This window comes from Tiliqua scincoides, chromosome 13 (genome assembly GCF_035046505.1).
Source record: "Tiliqua scincoides isolate rTilSci1 chromosome 13, rTilSci1.hap2, whole genome shotgun sequence".
NCBI classification, from domain to species: domain Eukaryota; kingdom Metazoa; phylum Chordata; class Lepidosauria; order Squamata; family Scincidae; genus Tiliqua; species Tiliqua scincoides.
The window spans coordinates 2,682,454-2,701,861 of NC_089833.1; the positions used below are offsets into that span (position 1 = coordinate 2,682,454).

Sequence of the window (19,408 nt, forward strand, 5' to 3'; positions counted from 1 at the left end):
CCAATCCAATCCTGAGGAAGTGACTCAGGAAGCCATATCTGGCTGCAGTGTGTGCACCCCTGGGATACAGGTGCACCCCGGTGGATGTAGAAGGGTGCAGGTCCAGGGCAACGTAACCAGTGTGCCCCTTATTGGCCATGAAAGTGAGGGGCCTGCAGCAGCCACCCCAGTTGCCTTACCCAAGGAACATCTCTAAGTAGCTCCCAATGCTGAAGTTGTTTATTTGCATAGTGTGTCTGTCAGTCAAGTTTTCAGTTCTTTCCGTTCAATCTGTAGCCTTCTCAACTCCTAATCAGACCCACTGAGTTGTCTGCAATGATATGTGATGAGTTGGATCAGGGCATAAAGTTTGCCATGAGGTGCTAATGGGCAACAAACTGCTAAGCAGAGCACATGTTGCCTATGCTATGAGCGGACACTCTTGAAAAATGAAGCAGAAGTAGCAGGATATTGAGCTGCAAACAGGCATGGAAAAGAAGCAAAAGACATCTTCAGTTACGGGCTCCGACATGCTTCATGCTGAAAGATCAAATCTCACGAGAGCTACTCTTGGGCACAGAATGTACTTTTCTTAAGGATAAACAGCCAATTCTTACAGAAATATGATTATAAAAATTACAAAATGGACTATTTAATGACCTTTAACTGAAATCTGCCCAAAGATAGGGTTCTGATTTTTCCCCAGTATTCTGGCTTTGATGAACAAATGAATGAACGAATGAATGAACGAGGACCAGGTTGCATGGAGTTCACTAAGACTCAGAACAAATGCTACTCTGTCCATATGGTTTTAATGTGTTGTTTTCCTGTTGTCTAAATGGAACACATGGATCCTGCAGTTCATTTTTCCACAAAGTCAGGCCTAGTTGGTGGTTGCACATTGCCGGAGCCAACCACAAAATGATGCTTTTCTCTTGTCCCTCAATAAGACAAATAAAAATCTTGTGCATGTGTGAACACCTGCACAGTCATTCCTCCTCCCCACCCAGGTGGCTAGAGGGGGACAGAACCAAGCAGAGCAGAGTTGCAGAGTCCCCCACTGCATGGACCTGCAGGGCTGCGCGGTGTCATGTCATGTGTTGTCACTCGCCATCGGACACAGAGCCACCACGTCATGACATCAGGCCAGCCCTGTATACAGTGGACAGGATTCCTCCCCCCCACCCCAAGCTTTTGCCCCCAATTCAAGGAATGTCTGGTTGGGAATTCACGCAGCTTTGTGCTTCACAGGTGTGTTGAGTCCTTTGGAAAGGCCAGTTATTTCGCATGAGTGTCTCCAGGAATCACTTCTCTTTGTTTGCTTTCTGCGCTGTTGCTTCTCACTTTGAGTTACTAGCAATTACTAGCTGCCAATTACTGGCTGTTCCACTTGTCTGCACTGAAATGAACAGAACAAAACTATTGCCTAATTTTTTGGACCTTTGTAGGATGCTGTTCAATCCCTGAGATAGTCACTGGGCCTTCAGGGTCAGTGGGGGAGGGATTCATCATCCTTGTCACCTGATCTGGCCAGAGGAGGAGTTTGGCTGCACAGCTCACTGCACTCCAGCTGTTCAACTCTGCCCCAAACCTTCCAACCGAAAGCGCAAGGGTGCCTGCCCTCCAACTTAAAGGAAAGGGAGATTTCCCTGCATTTTCATCTCCCCTGCATTTTCAGTGTTTGGATCTTGCAAAGGTGCCTGGGTCCTCCCACCATTCCTTCCCACCATTTAGTTTGATGGTGGCTGGGAGAGCAGAGAAATGTTTGATGTGATGTTTAGTTTGATATTGGCTGGGGGATTAGAGAGTGGAGAAGGAGGCTTCCAGCTTTCTAGTGCTCTTTCTAGTGCTTTATGGGTGGATGGGATCTCTGGGTGCCTCATTTTATTACAGGCACTTGGCCCAAAGGAGTGGGCTATTTTGCTGTAGCTAAAAATACATGGATATTGGAACTATTCAGGGAAAAACATACCTTATTCAGTTCAACTTTAAATATTGGTACAACTTTAAAGGGTACAACTACGAAAACAAGGAAGGGATTTGTCCCAAGTGGGAACTGGCATCACCAGCTTCACGGAAAATGATGTACTTTTTTCTATTTATTTTTCACATTTTTATCCTAACCAAGGATCTTAGGGTGGTGTACATAGTTCTGCCCCTCCTTTTGTCCTCACAACAACCCTGTGAGGTAAGTGAGGCTGAGAGATAGCCTAAGGTCACCCAGGATGGCTGTGCAGGGATTCGAACCTGAATGTTTAAGTCCAACTCCCAAACCACTGAACCACACTGGCTCTCTAGTTGAGATATGCTGGAGAAAAAGAAGCTGGCCTGAGTTCCTCCCTGAAGTAGCTGGCACAGATGGGCTGGGATTTGCCTATGGCTCATCAGTGGGAGTGCATTTTCCAAATGAAAACAGCACAGAGCAAACACCCCCCCCCCCTTTGCTGGGAGTAAATTCCAAGAGAATAACTGTGCATTGGCTTCTTCTGGCTCCTAATATCAACATGCAGAATGCCAGATGCAGGGCAGGGCACCAGGATGAGGACTCTTGTTATCTGGTGTGCTCCCTGGGGCATTTGGTGGGCCGCTGTGAGTGAGATACAGGAAGCTGGACTAGATGGGCCTATGGCCTGATCCAGTGGGGCTGTTCTTATGTTCTCACCATATCTCTCCATATCTCACCACATTTCCATATCTTACCTTGGGGGCATCTTGCCCTCAAAGGGGTTGGAAGCCAGCAGAGACAAAACTTCCTTCTCATTGGCCAACAGCTTTCCAGCTAAGTGGATGATCCACTCGTTGTGCTCGTAGGTCTTGCAAAAGAGGGGAAGAGGTAAAAAGTGAGTAACAGCAGGTAAAAATGGAATTCCTGACCTTGCGAATGTCGTATTCCTAGAAGAGGAAGGAGGGCATTCTTTACCACGTGGGAAAGCCTCTCCCACTTGGAGGCAGGACCAGACTTGATTGGAGATCTCCTCCCATGTGGAGGCTTCCCGACCTAGTTTGGAGCTGAAGACTGGAATCAGGATACCTCCCTGAAGAAACACCACCCTTTAGCATCACCAGGCACCATCACCAGTGAAACACCTTTTTCACTGTGGGGTAACACAACCTGTGGTCCCAGAAAACTTGAGAAGGAAAAAACATCAGCAGAAAGCAACAACTGTGCTCATAGCACTGCCATCCCAGCAGGGATAGGGCCTCGGGGAGCCCTAGCTAACTCCCTCCCAGGAGATGAGACCCAGATGGAGTTGAGGGGGGCAGAAGGCCCGCCTTCCTCTTCCAAGAATAGGACATTCACAAGGTCAGGAATTCCATTTTTCTCTGGAAGAGGAAGGATACCACACGGGATCCTTGTGGGATACCATGCGGGATATGCCAGAGATAGAGATTTGTCTCTATCTTGATAGAGATTTTAAAGGGTTAACCAATTTTCTCTTGTTGAGAAAAATAACTGAAATAGGAGCCAAGAAAAAGACTGATGTTTCCCGTAAAAAGATAAGAGATCATGTTATACCAAAGTGACCTAAAGAGATCATTATTGACAGAACATGTGGAATTCCAAGAGCTTGTGTAACCAGAGTTGTGGGCCAAGAACGTTTGATTTCAGAACAAAATGACCTCCTAGTTAGAGCTGGAACCAGTGTCATGATATGCCAAATAAGGAGGTGGAAGTGACATACATGGTTTGTCTCAGGTTATTTAATATGAAGTTCTGAGTGTAGTACTTGGAGAAGCAAGATGAGAAGGACCTCTGTATCTAAACTGAACTGATTTGGCTTGTAACTATGTAAATAAAACCTCCAAAAAGAGATTTTAAAGGGTCTGTGACTGTTTAGCATTGCGTCAGTGACAAGATCTGGAATCTGGAAATCTTTCCATCAGTCTGAACCTGGGTGAGTCTGGTGGCGAGTCTCCTACTGTGGCAGTACCCTCTGAAGGACCCTTCTGCCAAAGGAGGCATCTGTAGAGTCAGCCAAATCAACAGTGCTCAATGAATGTATTAGATGAAGCCCAGGTAGCTGCCCTACAAATATCAGAGAGAGAAGCTGCTCCCTCTAACACCTCAGAGATCACCGCCCCCCTGGTGGAATGGGCTGTAATACCCAAGAGGCAGAACCGGACTGGGTCGGGAAGCCCCCGCACAGGAGGAGACCTCCAATCAAGTCCAGTCCTGCCTCACGTGGTAAAGAATGCCCTCTTTCCTCTTCCAAAGAATAACAGTACTCTACTAATGCTAATTCATTCTGGGAGACAATAGAATCTATTGTTGATTTGATTAGACATCAGGATTCGATTAGACACCAGGAATTTTTAACCCCCTTTCCTGACGTGCCTGGCTTGGGGGCATCAGGAATTTTTTCCTGATGGTCAGGGCGGTTTGGCAGTGTAACAGACTGCCGAGAGAGGTGGTGGACTCTCCCTCACTGGAGATATTCAAGCAGAGGCTCGACAAGCACCTGCTGGAGATGCTCTAAGAGGATTTCTGCACCCTAGGGCCCCCCCCGACAAGTTGACAACTACTGACTGCTCTAAGGTCACCCAGTAAACATCTCTAATCAGTGGTATTCAAACCAGGTCTCGCCTGATTCCCTATTCTGTTTCTACTCCCCTTCCTGACCTCCACAATGAGTCCTCTAATTCTGTGCAGTGATTTCAGGCTGTGTTTGGCATCGGCCTGTCCTGTGCAGATGGAGTTTCTGCAAAGCAAGCAGCAGGGGACAGTGTAGGAAAGCAAAAACTGGCAGCCATACCTGCAAGGACTGAGGCACCAAAACACACAGAGAGTGACTTAGCAGTTTTGGTTTCCACCAGTTAAACGCTGGCTGTTGCTGCACTCTTGGAAAGAAAAGTCTTTGGTGGGCAGCAGCCAGGTTATAGGAGAGAGAGAGAAGAATCCTTTCCAAGGGTTTCCGTAGATGTGCAAAGGATACACCTGCTGATCTGCAAATTGAATCAGCTTTCCACAGAGCTCAGTGAACGGCCCAGAAACTCCTTAGGGAACCAAAGTGATGTTTGTAATTCTGCCCTCAGAGACTCCCAATCCGGCCCACGGGTCCCCCAGTCTGCAATAACCCTCTGGTCCTCCGGAGACTTGCTGGAGCCCGTGCTGGCCCAATGCAACTGCATGAGGGCAACTGTTTAACCTCTCATGTGAGCTGTGAAATGAGGGCTCCCTCCACTGCTTGTTGTTTCATGTCTGTGATGCAGCAGGGGCACTGATGGAAAGGCCTTTTATAGGTCTTGAACTATTGCAAGATCTCCATTCAGTCATAAAAGTTCCATCTCTAATGGAAGTAAATTTTTAAGTAAATTTTTGTAAATTTATTCAAATTTAAAATGTAAGTTAATTCTCTTTTTTCTCGGCCCCTGACACAGTGTCAGAGAGATGATGTGGCCCAAAAAGTTTGGATGCCCCTGCCCTATACTGACAGAAGCTTGCAAACTGCAGGAGCTCAGCTGTTTGCAGGGCAGTTAGCAGCTCTCTGATTTTTGAATAGTCTCGGGGCTTGAGTCTATTAGTTATCTGATCTTTCCATCATCTGTGTTTTCAGTGGAGGTTCTGTGGGACCCACCAGAAATTGGACCACAACCCACAGTTTGAGAAATGCTGCCATAAAACAAGGTTCTGGTGCCTTCCCTCCCAGATCCACATGACTGCCGCAATCCTCAAAGAGTGAACCATGATCTGCAAGTATGCCAATGAGGCCATACTGTAAACTGACTACTCTATACAGGTTGAGTCTCATTATTCCGGAAGGTTCCCTCACCTGGATGGCAAAAAAACACTATAGCAAATCAATTTAAAAAACAAAGTTTCTTCGCTTTGGTGATTTAAAAACAGCCTTGCTGACCTTTGTGATGTTAAGATGAAGAGCCCCAGACGCTGTGGCCGTTCCTGGTATAGAAGGTGCCCCAATCCTGTAATCATTTCCACACACACCCCAACATCTTACAATTTGGAAAAAAAAGTCTGCCTGGATTCTCACAGCATGGTCAGTTCAACACACCTGGAATGCAGCAAACCACATGAGCCAGTCCAGGCGGTAGTGGTATGGACTGATGAGACAGGGCCTCTTGCGCAGGTCCCCAGGCTTGCACTTGAACTCGTACTCTTCCCAGGAGGCAGCAGGGTCGTTGGGATCCAGGTTGGACGTCCCTTGGATGATGACCTCAGTTCTTTCCTTGGTAATGCTGTGAAGGAGAGCACAGGAGGCATTCTCAGATGTTGAGAGAAATCATGATTGCAGACAGGGGGCAAGGTCCAAATCTCATGGAGCATGTTTGAGAGGGGTGGTGAGAGGAAATGCCTGGCCTGTGGCGCGCCATCAGATGGTGCGCCATCCGAAGCTGATGTTGACAACACTTTCTGTGTGATTCTAGACCAGTGTTTCTGAAACTGTGGGTCAGGACCCACTAGGTGGGTCGCGAGCCAATTTCATTTCAATATTTTATTTTTAATATATTAGACTTGATGCTACCATGGTATGTGACTGCATTTGGCAACATGTTACAGACCTGTACTTTTAGCAAACTACTGTGTATATTCTTTTAACAATGATAGTCAATGGGACTTACTCCTGGGTAAGTGTGGGTAGGATTGCAACCTAGGATTGTTAAAACTTTGCTGCTTGGTGATGTCACTTCTGGTCATGACATCACTTTTGGTGGATCCTGACAGATTCTCATTCTAAAAAGTGGGTTCCGGTGCGAGAACGACTGTTCTAGATAATTCCTGCAGTGTTGGCAAACAAAGTTCCATCTATGACCCCTACTTCCTGTCCTGCAGCTGTAGTGGGTACCAAGTAGTGGGTACCAAGTACCAAGTACAGGCTAGAACAAAATTTCAGCCACTTTTCTCAACTCAGTAGCCAAATGCTTAGCCTTGTTAAAAAAAAAAATCAAAACCTTGCATTAACTGATGAAGGAAGGGAATGAGCAACTCCATATAAAAGAACTAGAGATGTTTAAACAAATTTTTGGCTTAATTTTTAAGGTATCAGATGCTCAGAAAATGCAATCAATCTTAGCTAAAACAAACAAACCACTAAGGCCATACCAGAATCAATAATTGATTAATTATTTTTTATGGGGGAAAAAAAAGAATCAAAGCTCTTTGCCACCACAGGAGCCTATCTTAGCTCTTGATTTTAATGTTCCAAGTTTACCAGCAAACATTTTATAGGAAATCTCCTATAAGAGCATGATAAAGAGCATGCACCCAAAGGGCACAATTGTAGAAATCTCACCTCCCCCCCCCCCAATACTCAAAGGGGGCGAAGCATCAAACCCCACTGGCTGGTCATATAACTGAAAACACCTTGCAGGAAGACGCAAACTATAGCAAAAAACACCAGGAGTAGGACCCCCCAAGTCCCTATCTACCTCCCCACATGCATGACTGTGGCAGAAGACGTAGTACTACTCTTTTGGGGACCATGGTAGTCCACGTCTTTGTGACTTCAAGACTAGATTACTGTAATGTGCTTTATATGGGGCTGCCCTTGAAGATGGTTCAGAAGCTGAAATTATTGCAGAATGAGGTGGCCCAGGTGGTTACTGGGGTTAGGCAGTTTGACTCTGTTGGACTGCTGCTTCAGTAACTGTACTAGTTGCCCATTCATTTCTGAGCCCGATTCAAGGTGCTGGTATCAGCCGTTAAAGCCCTTCACAGTTTGGATCCAGGTTATCCAGTTTGGAGCAGGTAAGGGACCACCTGCTCCCATACATAAGAACATAAGAACAGCCCCACTGGATCAGGCCATAGGCCCATCTAGTCCAGCTTCCTGTATCTCACAGCGGCCCACCAAATGCCCCAGGGAGCACACCAGATAACAAGAGACCTCATCCTGGTGCCCTCCCCTGCATCTGGCATTCTGACATAACCCATTTCTAAAATCAGGAGGTTGCGCATACACACCATGGCTTGTACCCCATAATGGATTTTTCCTCCAGAAACTTGTCCAATCCCCTTTTAAAGGCGTCTAGGCTAGACGCCAGCACCACATCCTGTGGCAAGGAGTTCCACAGACCGACCACACGCTGAGTAAAGAAATATTTTCTTTTGTCTGTCCTAACCCGCCCAACACTCAATTTTAGTGGATGTCCCCTGGTTCTGGTATTATGTGAGAGTGTAAAGAGCATCTCCCTATCCACTCTGTCCATTCCCTACATGTCCACTCCATACATTCTGGCCCACACTCTTAGGTCACTTGAGGGGTTTCTCCTTCAAGCGCCCCTTTGTCTCAGGTTAGAGGGATGAGCGGATCCCAAGTTGGTCCCAAGTTAAAGGAGGTGAGAGCATGTTCCTGCCTGATGCTGGGTGCCTGTGACTGTACGCTACCTACAACTCCACATCTTCCCAGAGTCTCTGGCCAAGACTCCCCATTGCAGGGAGGGCTGAATTACGAGTGGTGGCTGGATGCCTGACACTTACAAACACACTGTAAATCCAGGATACCAAACGACTAATAAAAAGTAGGCTCCTACTGTGGCATTAAAAATATGTCAACCTTCACATAATCATATATTCATTATGAGCTGCAATCCTCTTTTTATTGGTTTATACAGGCTGGAATTACCCATGCGCTACAGTGGTGTTTCAGCACATGCTTGCAGGGCTCCGGGAACTGTTGAAACAGAAAACTGTCGACGTGAAGGCAGGCTGGGGAACTGAAACAATGACTGCCCAAGGAAAACAAACTCCTGCTGCGCTAAAGAAGCCAGAAGAATCAAATGAGTGCAAAAAAAAAGCGAGACAGCCAAAGCCCTCTCCAACTCATCACCAAAGGCCCTTGTGGGCTGCGGCGAACAGACTGCGCTTTTGGAGCAGCACAACGACCAAAATGCGCCTGTTGGAAACTTCCCTCGTATGGCTGAGCCCATAAGGAAACCATTTCTGCTTGTGGGAAAGAGGAGGGTCACCGTGATGAGAGTATCAACATGTGCTGGGCATGATTATTATTAAGAATACGCATCAACCGCTTTTCAACAAAAATAATTCACCAAGTAGTCCTCAGAGACAATCAAACAACTAAATGGCTTCCAATCCAAAAGGGTTCACAGTCTACAAATATGCAGAAGAAATGATGGGGAGCAGGCACAAGAAGAAACACCGTACTGAGGAAAGGGAGGTATTTCCTCTCCCCCCGGCGAAATAAAAGAGGAGTGCCAATTGAAAAGTGCCTCTTTGCCCAGGTAGCATCATGGCTCCGAATGCATGCCTGCATTCCATTATTTTAAATTAAGACAACTCAAATTCTGCACCTAGAAAAGTTGGATACTGCAATCTTTGTCTTATAAGTAAATAAATGGCATGAAGGGCCCACTTTTTACAATGACAATCTGTCAGGACCCACCAGAAGTGATTTCATTAACCTGGAAATGATCTCATGGCTGGAAGTGACATCAACAAGCAGAAAATTTTTTAACACTCCCCCCCCCCCAATACGACTATGGGTGCAATCCTAACCGGCAGTTATGCCGGCATAAGTGGCCGTAAAGCGGCATAGGTGGCCGTAAAGCACGTTTGCGCCTTCGTGAGTGGGAGCTGTGTCGCACCGACACAAGCAGCAAAGGCATGGGGGAGCGTGGGGAGGGGGTGGGAGGGGGCATTACAGGGCGGGAGGAGGGTGGCCCCGGGGACGGGCAACCGGGGAGCCAGGGGCAGGGCTGGGACCCGGCGGTTATGCCAGATCCCAACCCCCATCTCTGGGGCAAGCGGAGCAACTTCAAGCCCCTCCGCTCTCCTTTGACTTGCGCCACCTCCGGAAGTGGCGCAGGTCCGAGGAGATCCATAGGGGCACGCAGCCCTTACCCATGGGTAAGGGGAAGAGCTTCCCCTTGTCTGTGGCTAAGCCACTGCTTGCTGCAAACCCGCGTTGGATGCAGCGCAAGCCTCCTGGCTTGCCTGTTCCAGTGCGGGTTTGGATTGCACCCCAAATCAAATAAAGAGCACCATCTTAACCTGTGCTAGAACAGGCAGGCTGACTGCCCAGCACTGTATCCACCGTAGGTTTGGTGTAGGATAGTGTGCAACTTGGAGTAAGGGGATTTCCTTCCCCTTACTCTGATAAATGCCCCAGACAGCCCTGTGGGGTTACTCAGATCTGCACTTGCGATTTCATCGGCACAGATTCATGCGGTCTAAGTAATGTCACTTGGGCCAGTGGCTGGAATCCAGCCTGCACCACTGTGGCTTCCACCTTCCCTCCTGGCCCAATCCGCCCCCTGGACCACCCTCTTCCTGCCCAGAATTGCCCCCTCCCTGCCTCCAATCCTCCCTTCCACTGTCCTCTCCCACCACCCTGTTTTGGTCTTCCCAGGTCGGCATAAACCAATTGCTTATGGGCCTGGGACTGGCTCCACAAGGCCTGCACACTCAGGAGTAGTCCTGAGTCATTGTGAAATGTGCTTTACGACTCATTTGTAATGGCTGGGAGCTGACACAAGGGACTTGTGCTGATTCGGGGGAGGGGGTTTGAATAGCGCTGCAAAGTGAGTAAGGGCGCAATCCTAACCAACTTTCCAGCACCAAGGTAAGGGCAATGCAGCTCTGAGGTAAAGGAACAAACATTCCCTTACCTTGAGGGAATGACCCCCAACTTCAGGATGCAGGACATGCCCCACTGGCACATGTCATAGCAGGGAAGTTGGTTATGATTTGGGCCTAAGTAATTTAAAAGTTTACCAATAAGTACAGTATATGTTTAAAAATTATTTAAAATAAAGAAGAACCCTCCTAACCCTTCCCAGCAATTGCTGATCTGCTTTCAAAAAATTCCCCAAATATCCCAAGGCAACAATCCTATCCATAAGAACATAACATAAGAACAGCCCACTGGATCAGGCCATAGGCCCATCTAGTCCAGCTTCCTGTATCTCACAGCGGCCCACCAAATGCCCCATACTTACCTGGGAGTAAGCCCCATTGACTATAATTGTTAAAAGCATAGTAGACTGTTAAATGTAAAGATCTGCAACATTTCCCCAGATGCAGTCATATACCATGGTAGCATCAAGTCTAATATATTAAAAATAAAATTCATTTTGAAATGAATGTGGACCCATCTGAAATTGGCTTGCAACCCACTTAGTGGGTCCTGACATAGTTTGAGGAACACGGCCCTAATTTGTTGAGTCTTTACTAGCAATGAGCAAAGGTAAAGAGCACTAAACTCCTGAGCTCCTGCCATTGGAAAGCTTAGGGCAGGGGTGTGAAACTCGTTTTATACAGAGGGCCAAAGTTAGAACTCAGGGCACCTGCCGAAGGCCGGAAGTGGTCATTAAGCAGAAAGTGACATCATTAAGCAGCTGATGGCCAGAAATCAGCACTGTGTTCTCACAAAAGAAGAAACTCATTAACTACAAATGACAGAAGAGAAAATACCAAATTTGATCATATTTCAAGATAGTGGGGTCCCCAATTTTCATGTAGGCTGCTTTTCAGCACTAACACCTCAGCACTACTCAGCAGCTGAGAGCCTGAGGGCAGGATAAAAAGTTTCTGGGGGCCGCACATGGCCCCCAGGCCTTATGTTTGACACCCCTGGCCCAATCCTATCTAATTCTCCAGTGCCAATGCAGCCATGCCAGTGGGATTTGTGCTGCATCCTTTGGTGGGGAGGCAGTCACAGAGGCCTTCACAAGGTTAGGGAACATTTGTTACCTTACCTCAGGGCTGCATTGTGGCTGCACCGGTGCTGGAAAGTTGGATAGGATTGGGCCCTCAGTCATCTGCCTCCCCATCTGACCCAGCCAGGATTTTATTGCAATTTCAGCAGCTAATAGTAACCACAAGGACTATGAGCTTGTTTTTCAGTTTTTAAAGCAAGCTGAGCTCCATATCCTGTACTTGTTCTGTGCTCCTACACAGCCAGTACACCATATCCTGGCTAGTGGGTGGTTTCTGAAGGTACTTTAGCAATCCAGCATTAGGGTTGGTGTATGCAAAATCCCCCCCCCCCCAGAGAAGAATCTTTTCTAACTACTGAAACTTAAAATGGAAAAGAAATCAAGACAGCAAATGGGAGACAAGACAGGAATTAGCATCCCATGGCCAAAGAGGTCTGTACCTTCCAAAAGCTCCATAGGTGTTGACTATCCTTAGAGGGTTGAAGGATGTGTTCATGACTTGTCGGGAGCTCAGCAGATTGATAATTACAGGGATGCTGAGGTAGGCAATCAGGACTCCAAAGGATATGTTCACTACTTTGCGGATGTAGCAGCCTGTGGAAAAGACAAGAACAAGAAAAACCAAACTTAACATGTAAAAAGAAAGACATGTAGCTTTTGGAAGGGAGCCTGTTATCTGGGCATCCTCTAGAGCAGGAGCAAGCAGTGTCTCACCTAGACCTGGCTCCATGCTGAGGGCCTCCTTCGGAGCAGGGCCCAAGATCAAGCCAGTCACAGGGCTGGAAGGGCTGGGCTGGCTGCTGGGCTCATAAGGAGCCCAGCAGCAGAGGGAGAGTTCGCTCCTCTCCTTGTGTCTGGAGCACAGCAAGGGGTACCATATGAGGTGGACACCTTGCCCTTCCTTCACCTGTACCGCCCTGAAAGGGGTCCTCGAGGCCCCAGCCCTGGACATCAGGAACCGGACCTGGGAACTCCTGGGGACGGAACCCTCTGGGGTTCAAAATGGTCAAGAACCTGACAGAGGAAGAAGCCCCACCTACCCAAGACCAGTTTGAATGCCCAGCAGGTGCCAAGTGCCAGCACCCAGGCAGCAGGGACTTCCTTGAACATGCCCTGGATCAGGTTACCAGCACACCACCCAGGGTCACAAACTACCATGGACTCCTGTTGGACTGACTGACCCCTGCCTGGGCCTCAACACATTGGACTCTTGGCAGTGGGTGGGAGCAACTGGCCCTCCTGTGATGAGGAACAGGAGGTGCTCATGTTAGGGGCACCCTGTGACATAACAGGGCCGGCCCCCATGAGTGTAAAGGCCTTTACTCGACTAAACCATTCTTGCAAAGTCATCCATCCTGTCTCAGTCTCCGGTGAACCTGACTATCTGATACCAGGGTAAGCAGCCCCCTGACCAGCTGCAAACATCACAGAGCCTTAATACAACTGTCAGTTGTCTTTCAATCAGCTGAAAAGGCAGAGTGGAGCTTAGCCAATTAATAAACATGGCCGCACCACAATCGAACGGGAGGTTTCTGGGATTTTGCTTGCCGCTAGTTCTTCAAAACAGTTCCTGGCCTGAAACTCTTCCCATTTGATCCTTGTGGAGGGGACAGAGACAGGGTGAGATCATGCCACCCACAAAAGAAACATGACAGAACTCTCAGCACCTTTGCCTCCACAAAGAGGAAAGCAGTTTGGGGAGCAGGCAATACAGTTTTGCTGTTACAGTTCTGCAGGTACACCTCTTTGGCCAGCAGAAGGCCCCGAGATCAGTCTTTAGCATCCCTAGTTTGAAGGATGTCAGGCAACAGGGGCCAGGAAGTTTTGCCTCCACTAGAGATGTGGAAAAGCTGCAGCAAGCCAGAAGAGGCAACACTGGTTGAAGTGTACCGAGGGTCAAACTGGGTGCCTTTCCTTTTTCTTTCACCCTCCCTATGTTACTCCATCTTTCTCCCCTTAGGCCAGGAACCTGCCCCTCTTGGCTTCCACATCGGCGATGATGCTGTCATCCTGCCGCACAGTTTATCTGGCCTTCTGTGGATGGGACAGCCCAGAGTCCTCCGGCCACCATTCGAGGGCAGCCTGCAGGCTGGCATGGCTCCTTTCTTGGCCAGTGAGGAAAACAACGCTTGTTCCCCCCACCCCATCGCCTTAAACCTTGGCCAACAGGCTTGTGCCAGGTATTTCAGAACATCAGACCTTCTCTAAACAGTCTGAGAAGGAGCTGACAAGAAGAATGTCTACAATGCTGGGCTAATAATTCATCCGAATGCAGAGTAAAGTCACGGCTGGCTTTTGGATAAGTGTCTGTTTTCTTTTTTAACATTTTTTTCTGGATTTTCTTCCAGACAGTTATATAAGAACATAAGAAAAGTCCTGCTGAATTAGGCCAAAGTCCTGGTTCCTACAGAGGCCCAACCTCTGGGAAGCAGATAAGGAACACATACATCCCCACCACCATTGTTCCCCTGCCACTAGTATTTAGAGCCAACCTGCCACTGAATCTGGAGGTAGAGTCATTATGACTAGTCACCATGGACAGAGCTGTCCTCCAGGAATTTGTGGAATCCCCTTTTCAAACTGCCTAAGCCAGGAGTGTCACACCTAAGACCCATGGGCTGGATCCTCATCCCTGGATCCCTGGAAGCTCTTTATCCAGCCATTGGATTCTTTATCCAGCCATTCTCCCAGCACCACCATCAGCTCTCAGCTGCTGAGCTATGCTGAAGTGTCATTGCTGAAAGACTGTCAGGAACTGGGACACATTCCACCCACAACTTGCAGCCTGGGACCCACTTTCAAGAGCTATGCACTCACTGTCACCAGCCTAGTCATTAAAAAGTTCCTCTTCCTCCTTAGTTTCCTTTTTTTGTCTTTCCAGAGCGGTGGTTTTCAACACTGATGTGCTGTGGACGATCTGCAGATGTGCCACAGGAATTTGAGGAGGGCCATTTATTAGATAATAGATCATAGAATCATACAGTTGGAAGGGGCCTAATAGGTCATCTAGTCCAAACCCCTGCCTTAGGCAGGAAATCCTTTTAGAGCATCTCCAACAGGTGCTTGTCAAGCGTCTCCTTGAATATCTCCAGTGAGGGAGAGTCCACCACCTCTCTCAGCAAACCACCCTGACCGTCAGGAATTTTTTCCTGATGATTGAAATCTCCTCTCGCATTTTGTAGACTTTGGTTCTAGTTCTACTTTCAGAGACAGCTGAGAATAAATGATTCCCTTCTGCCATATGATAACCCTTTAGGTATTTCAAGAGCTCTCAGATCCCCTCTCAGCCTTCTCTTCTCCAGGCTGAACATGACAAGTTCCCTCCACCTTTCCTTGTAGGGCTTGTCCTCCAGCCCCCTGATCATCCTCGTCACTCTCCTCTGGACCTGCTCCAGTTTGGCTGCATCTTTCTTCAAGTGGGGTGCCCAGAATTGGACACAATACTCCAGGTGAGGTCTAACCAGTGCAGAGTAAAGCGGAACCACAACTTTGAGTAACTTGGAAGTTACGGTTCTGTTAATGCAGGCTAAAACTGCATTCGCCTTCTTTGCAGCCGAATCACACTGCGGCTGGGAGTTCATCCTGTGTTCCACCGCAACTCCAAGATCCCGCTCACATGAAGTGCTGCCAAGCCAGGTAGCTCCCATTCTATACCTGCATCTTTGGTTGTTTTTGCCCAAGTGCAGAACTTTGCATTTATTCCTATTGAACTTCATCATTTCAGCCCAGTATTCCATTTTGTTCAGGGCTTCTACTGTCTTCTATTGTGTTTGCTACTGCTCCCAGTTTGGTGTCATCTGCAAATTTGCTGATGCTCATCCAAGTCATTGATGAAGATATTAAAAAGAACCAGGCCCAAGACAGAGCCCTGGGGAACCCCACTCGAAACCACCCTCCAGGTTGATGCAAAGCCATTGACAAACACCCTCTGTGTACGGCTGTCCAACCAGTTGAAATCCATCTGACGATTGTATCATTGAACCCGTATTTTACCAACTTGCTGATTAGGATGTCATGTGGGACCTTGTCAGATGCTGTACTGAAGTCAAGATATATTACATCTACCGCATTCCCACAGTCTAGTAAGTTAGTAACTCGATCAAAAAAGGAGATGAGATTTGTCTGGCAAGATTTATATTTGACAAATTCATGTTGGGTTCTGTTGATCACTGAGTTGTTGTCTAGATGTGTGCAAACTGTGTGTTTGATTATTTGTTCTAATATCTTCCCTGGTATTGAAGTCAGACTGACAGGTCTGTAATTTCTGGGTCTCCTTTCTTCCCCTTTTCAAAGATTGGGACCACATTAGCCCGCTTCCAGTCTAGTGGCACCTCCCCCGTCCTCCAGGATTTTTCAAAGATAATTGAAAGAAGCTCTGCAAGTACATCTGCAAGTTCCTTTAGTACTCTAGGATGCAGTTCATCTGGTTCAAATGACTTGAATACATTTAGGCCAAGTAAGTGGTTTTTAACTAGTTCCCTGTCAATCCTAAGCTGCAGTCCTGCGCTGTCCAGGTTTTCATTACCTCTTTGGTATATGTATAAGTAAATGTACTTATACTTATACTTATATATGTATAAGTATATCCCCTGGGGGCTGGGGATAAGAATAGGCCCCTAGTTTGGCTGTACTTGTCGTAAGAGGCGACTAAACAGCCACCGGGTAGATGGGACTCGTCAGCCTGGGAAGGCAGCTCATCTGAGAGAAGGAAAACTCTGATCCCAAACCTCCACTGCCTTGTGGTTACATCCAGTTATGGAAAAGGCTTCAGGAGTCAACCTCGAGGCAAAATCCGGAGCCGGAGTCCCTGAGGCAGTTCATGGCTGAACACAGTCACGTTCTGGCACCTCCGGCGACGCCACTGGAACCAACCGTATTGGCCTCTGCCTTTCCATTGGACCATTTCAGTGGAGAGGGGGGATTTGCTGCATGGGTAACAGCCTATCCTCCATACCTACTTTACCCAGGCTTCGCGCACTGGAGAGGACACTCTGTTCCAGAACCACCATTCAGAGCGTGACATCATAGTCTTCTGAGACTGAAGGATGCCAACAATATCCCTGATCAGCTAAGGACCCAGCACCTACATTTGCACAATCCTCCTACTGATGGACACAAGTAGTAGGGTCATTGGGGGATGTGAGCCCCCTGCCAGCAACGTGGTGTGCCTTGTCAATTGTCAAAAATAACTGATGGAATGCCTTGACAATTTTAGGTCCTTGTCAGTGTGCTCATGAGGTGAAAAAGGTTGAAAATTGCTGCCCCAGACAGTGGCCAATCAGCATGTGCCACCTCTGCATTGTTCAGTCCTTTCTTTCTGGCCCAACTGGAAGGAGAGGAAGGGCAGAAAGAGGCACAGCAATAGCACATGCTCAGTTCTGAACGTTGGGGGGATAAGAACATAAGAACAGCCCCACTGGATCAGGCCATAGGTCCATCTAGTCCAGCTTACTGTATCTCATAGCGGCTCACCAAATGCCCCATGGAGCACATCAGATAACAAGAGACCTCATTCTGGTGCCCTCCCTTGCATCTGGCATTCTGATGTAGCCCATTTCTAAAATCAGGAGGTTGCACATACACATCATGGCTTGTAACCTGTAATGGATTTTTCCTCCAGAAACTTGTTCAATCGCCTTTTAAAGGCGTCTAGGCCCAATGCCATCACCACATCCTGCAGCAAGGAGTTCCACAGACTGACCACACGCTGAGTAAAGAAATATTTTCTTTTGTCTGTCCTAAGCCTCCCAACACTCAATTTTAGCAGATGTCCCCTGGTTCTGGTGTTATGTGAGAATGTAAAGAGCATCTCTCTATCCACTCTGTCCTTCCCATGCATAATTTTGTATGTCTCCATCATGTCCCCCCTCAGGCGTCTCCTTTCTAGACTGAAGAGGCCCAAACACTGTAGCCTTTCCTCATAAGGAAGGTGCCCCAGCCCAGTAATCATCTTAGTTGCTCTCTTTTGCACCTTTTCCATTTCCACTATGTCCTTTTTGAGATGTGGTGACCAGAACTGGACACAATACTCCAGGTGTTGCCTTACCATCGATTTGTACAATGGCATTATTATATTTGTTTTTGTTCTCAATACCTTTTCTAATGATCACAAGCATAGAATTGGCCTTCTTTACTGCTGCCGCACGTTGGGTCGACACTTTCATTGACCTGTCCACCACCACCCCAAGATCTCTCTCCTGATCTGTCACAGACAGCTCAGAACCCATTAGCCTATATGTGAAGTTTTGATTTTTTGCCCCAATGTGCATGACTTTACATTGTTACATTGAAACGCATCTGCCATTTTGCTGCCCAGTCTCCCAGTTTGGAGAGATCCTTCTGGAGCTCCTCACAATCACTTCTGGTTTTCACCACTCAGGAAAGTTTAGTGTCGTCTGCAAACTTTGCCACCTCACTGCTCAACCCTGTCTCCAGGTCATTTATGAAGAGGTTGAAAAGCACCGGTCCCAGGACAGATCCTTGGGGCACACCGCTTTTCACCTCTCTCCATTGTGAAAATTGCCCATTGACACCCACTCTCTGCTTCCTGGCCTCCAACCAGGTCTCATTCCATGAGAGGACCTGCCCTCTAATTCCTCTGACTGGAGAGCTTTTTCAGTAGCCTTTGGTGAGGGACTGTGTCGAACGCCTTCTGAAAGTCCAGATATATAATGTCCATGGGTTCTCCCGCATCCACATGCCTGTTGACCTTTTCAAAGAATTCTAAAAGGTTTGTGAGGCAAGACTTACCCTTACAGAAGCCATGCTGATTCTCCCTCAGTAAGGCCTGTTAGAGATTCTATCTTTGATGAGGCATTCCACCATTTTACCTAGTACAGATGTTAGGATGACCGGCCTATAGTTTCCCGGGTCCCCCCTCTTTCCCTTTTTAAAGATTGGTATGACATTTGCTATCCTCCAATCTTCTGGCACCGTGGCCGTTTTGAAGGACAAGTTACATATTTTAGTCAAGAGATCAGCAACGTCATTCTTCAATTCCTTAATAACTCTTGGGTGGATGCCATCAGTGCCCGGTGACTTATTGATCTTTATCAATGAGGTCTGAAATATCTTCTCTTTCAACCTCTATCTGACTTAATTCCTTGGTCAGGAGGGGCCGTTCGGGCAGCGGTATCTGCCCGAGGTCTTCTGCCGTGAAGACAGATGCAAAGAACTCATTTAATTTCTCTGCCATCTCTAAGTCTCCTTTTATCTCCCCTTTCCCTCCCTCATCATCCAGAGGGCCAACCGCTTCTCTGGTGGGTTTCCTGCTTCTAACATATTTGAAGAAGTTTTTATTATTCCCCTTAATGTTGCTGGTCATGTGTTCCTCATAGTCTGGCTTTGGCCTCCCGTATCACCTTCTTACATTTCTTTTGCCACCATTTATGTTCCTTTTTATTTTCCTCATTAGGGAAAGACTTCCATTTACAGAAGGAAGCTTCCTTGCCCTTCACAGCCTCTCTAACTTGGCTGGTTAGCCATGTGGGCACCCTCCTGGACTTAGTCGAGCCCTTCTTCCTTTGCGGTGTGCACTTCTGCTGGGCCTCTATAACTGTTGTTTTAAGCAGCCTCCATGCACTCTGGAGAGATTGGACTCTTTTTACCTTCCCCTTCAACCTCCTTCTAACCAGCCTCCTCATTTGAGTGAAGTCCGCTCATCGGAAGTCAAGGGCTTTTGTGAAAGATTCTTCCCCGACGTGCATGTCGTAACAGATCACAGCATGATCACTGTTCCCCAACGGCTCAGTAACATTGACATCTCTAACCAGGTCCTGAGCACAATATTAAATCC

The 19,408-nt window shown here is 47.5% G+C and overlaps 1 protein-coding gene across 2 annotated transcripts in view; it reads right to left on the reverse strand.

The window, feature by feature from the left end:
• The window catches only part of LMF1 (lipase maturation factor 1), a 201,953-nt gene that overhangs the window by 4,767 nt on the left and 177,778 nt on the right, over positions 1–19,408 (reverse strand). For both annotated transcript variants that reach the window (XM_066640656.1, XM_066640657.1), the window contains 3 exons: positions 12,054–12,207; positions 5,991–6,174; positions 2,680–2,792 (listed from right to left, as the gene is read on the reverse strand). In XM_066640656.1, coding sequence (XP_066496753.1) covers positions 2,680–2,792; positions 5,991–6,174; positions 12,054–12,207 — 451 coding nt within the window. The remainder of the gene's footprint in view (positions 1–2,679; positions 2,793–5,990; positions 6,175–12,053; positions 12,208–19,408) is intronic.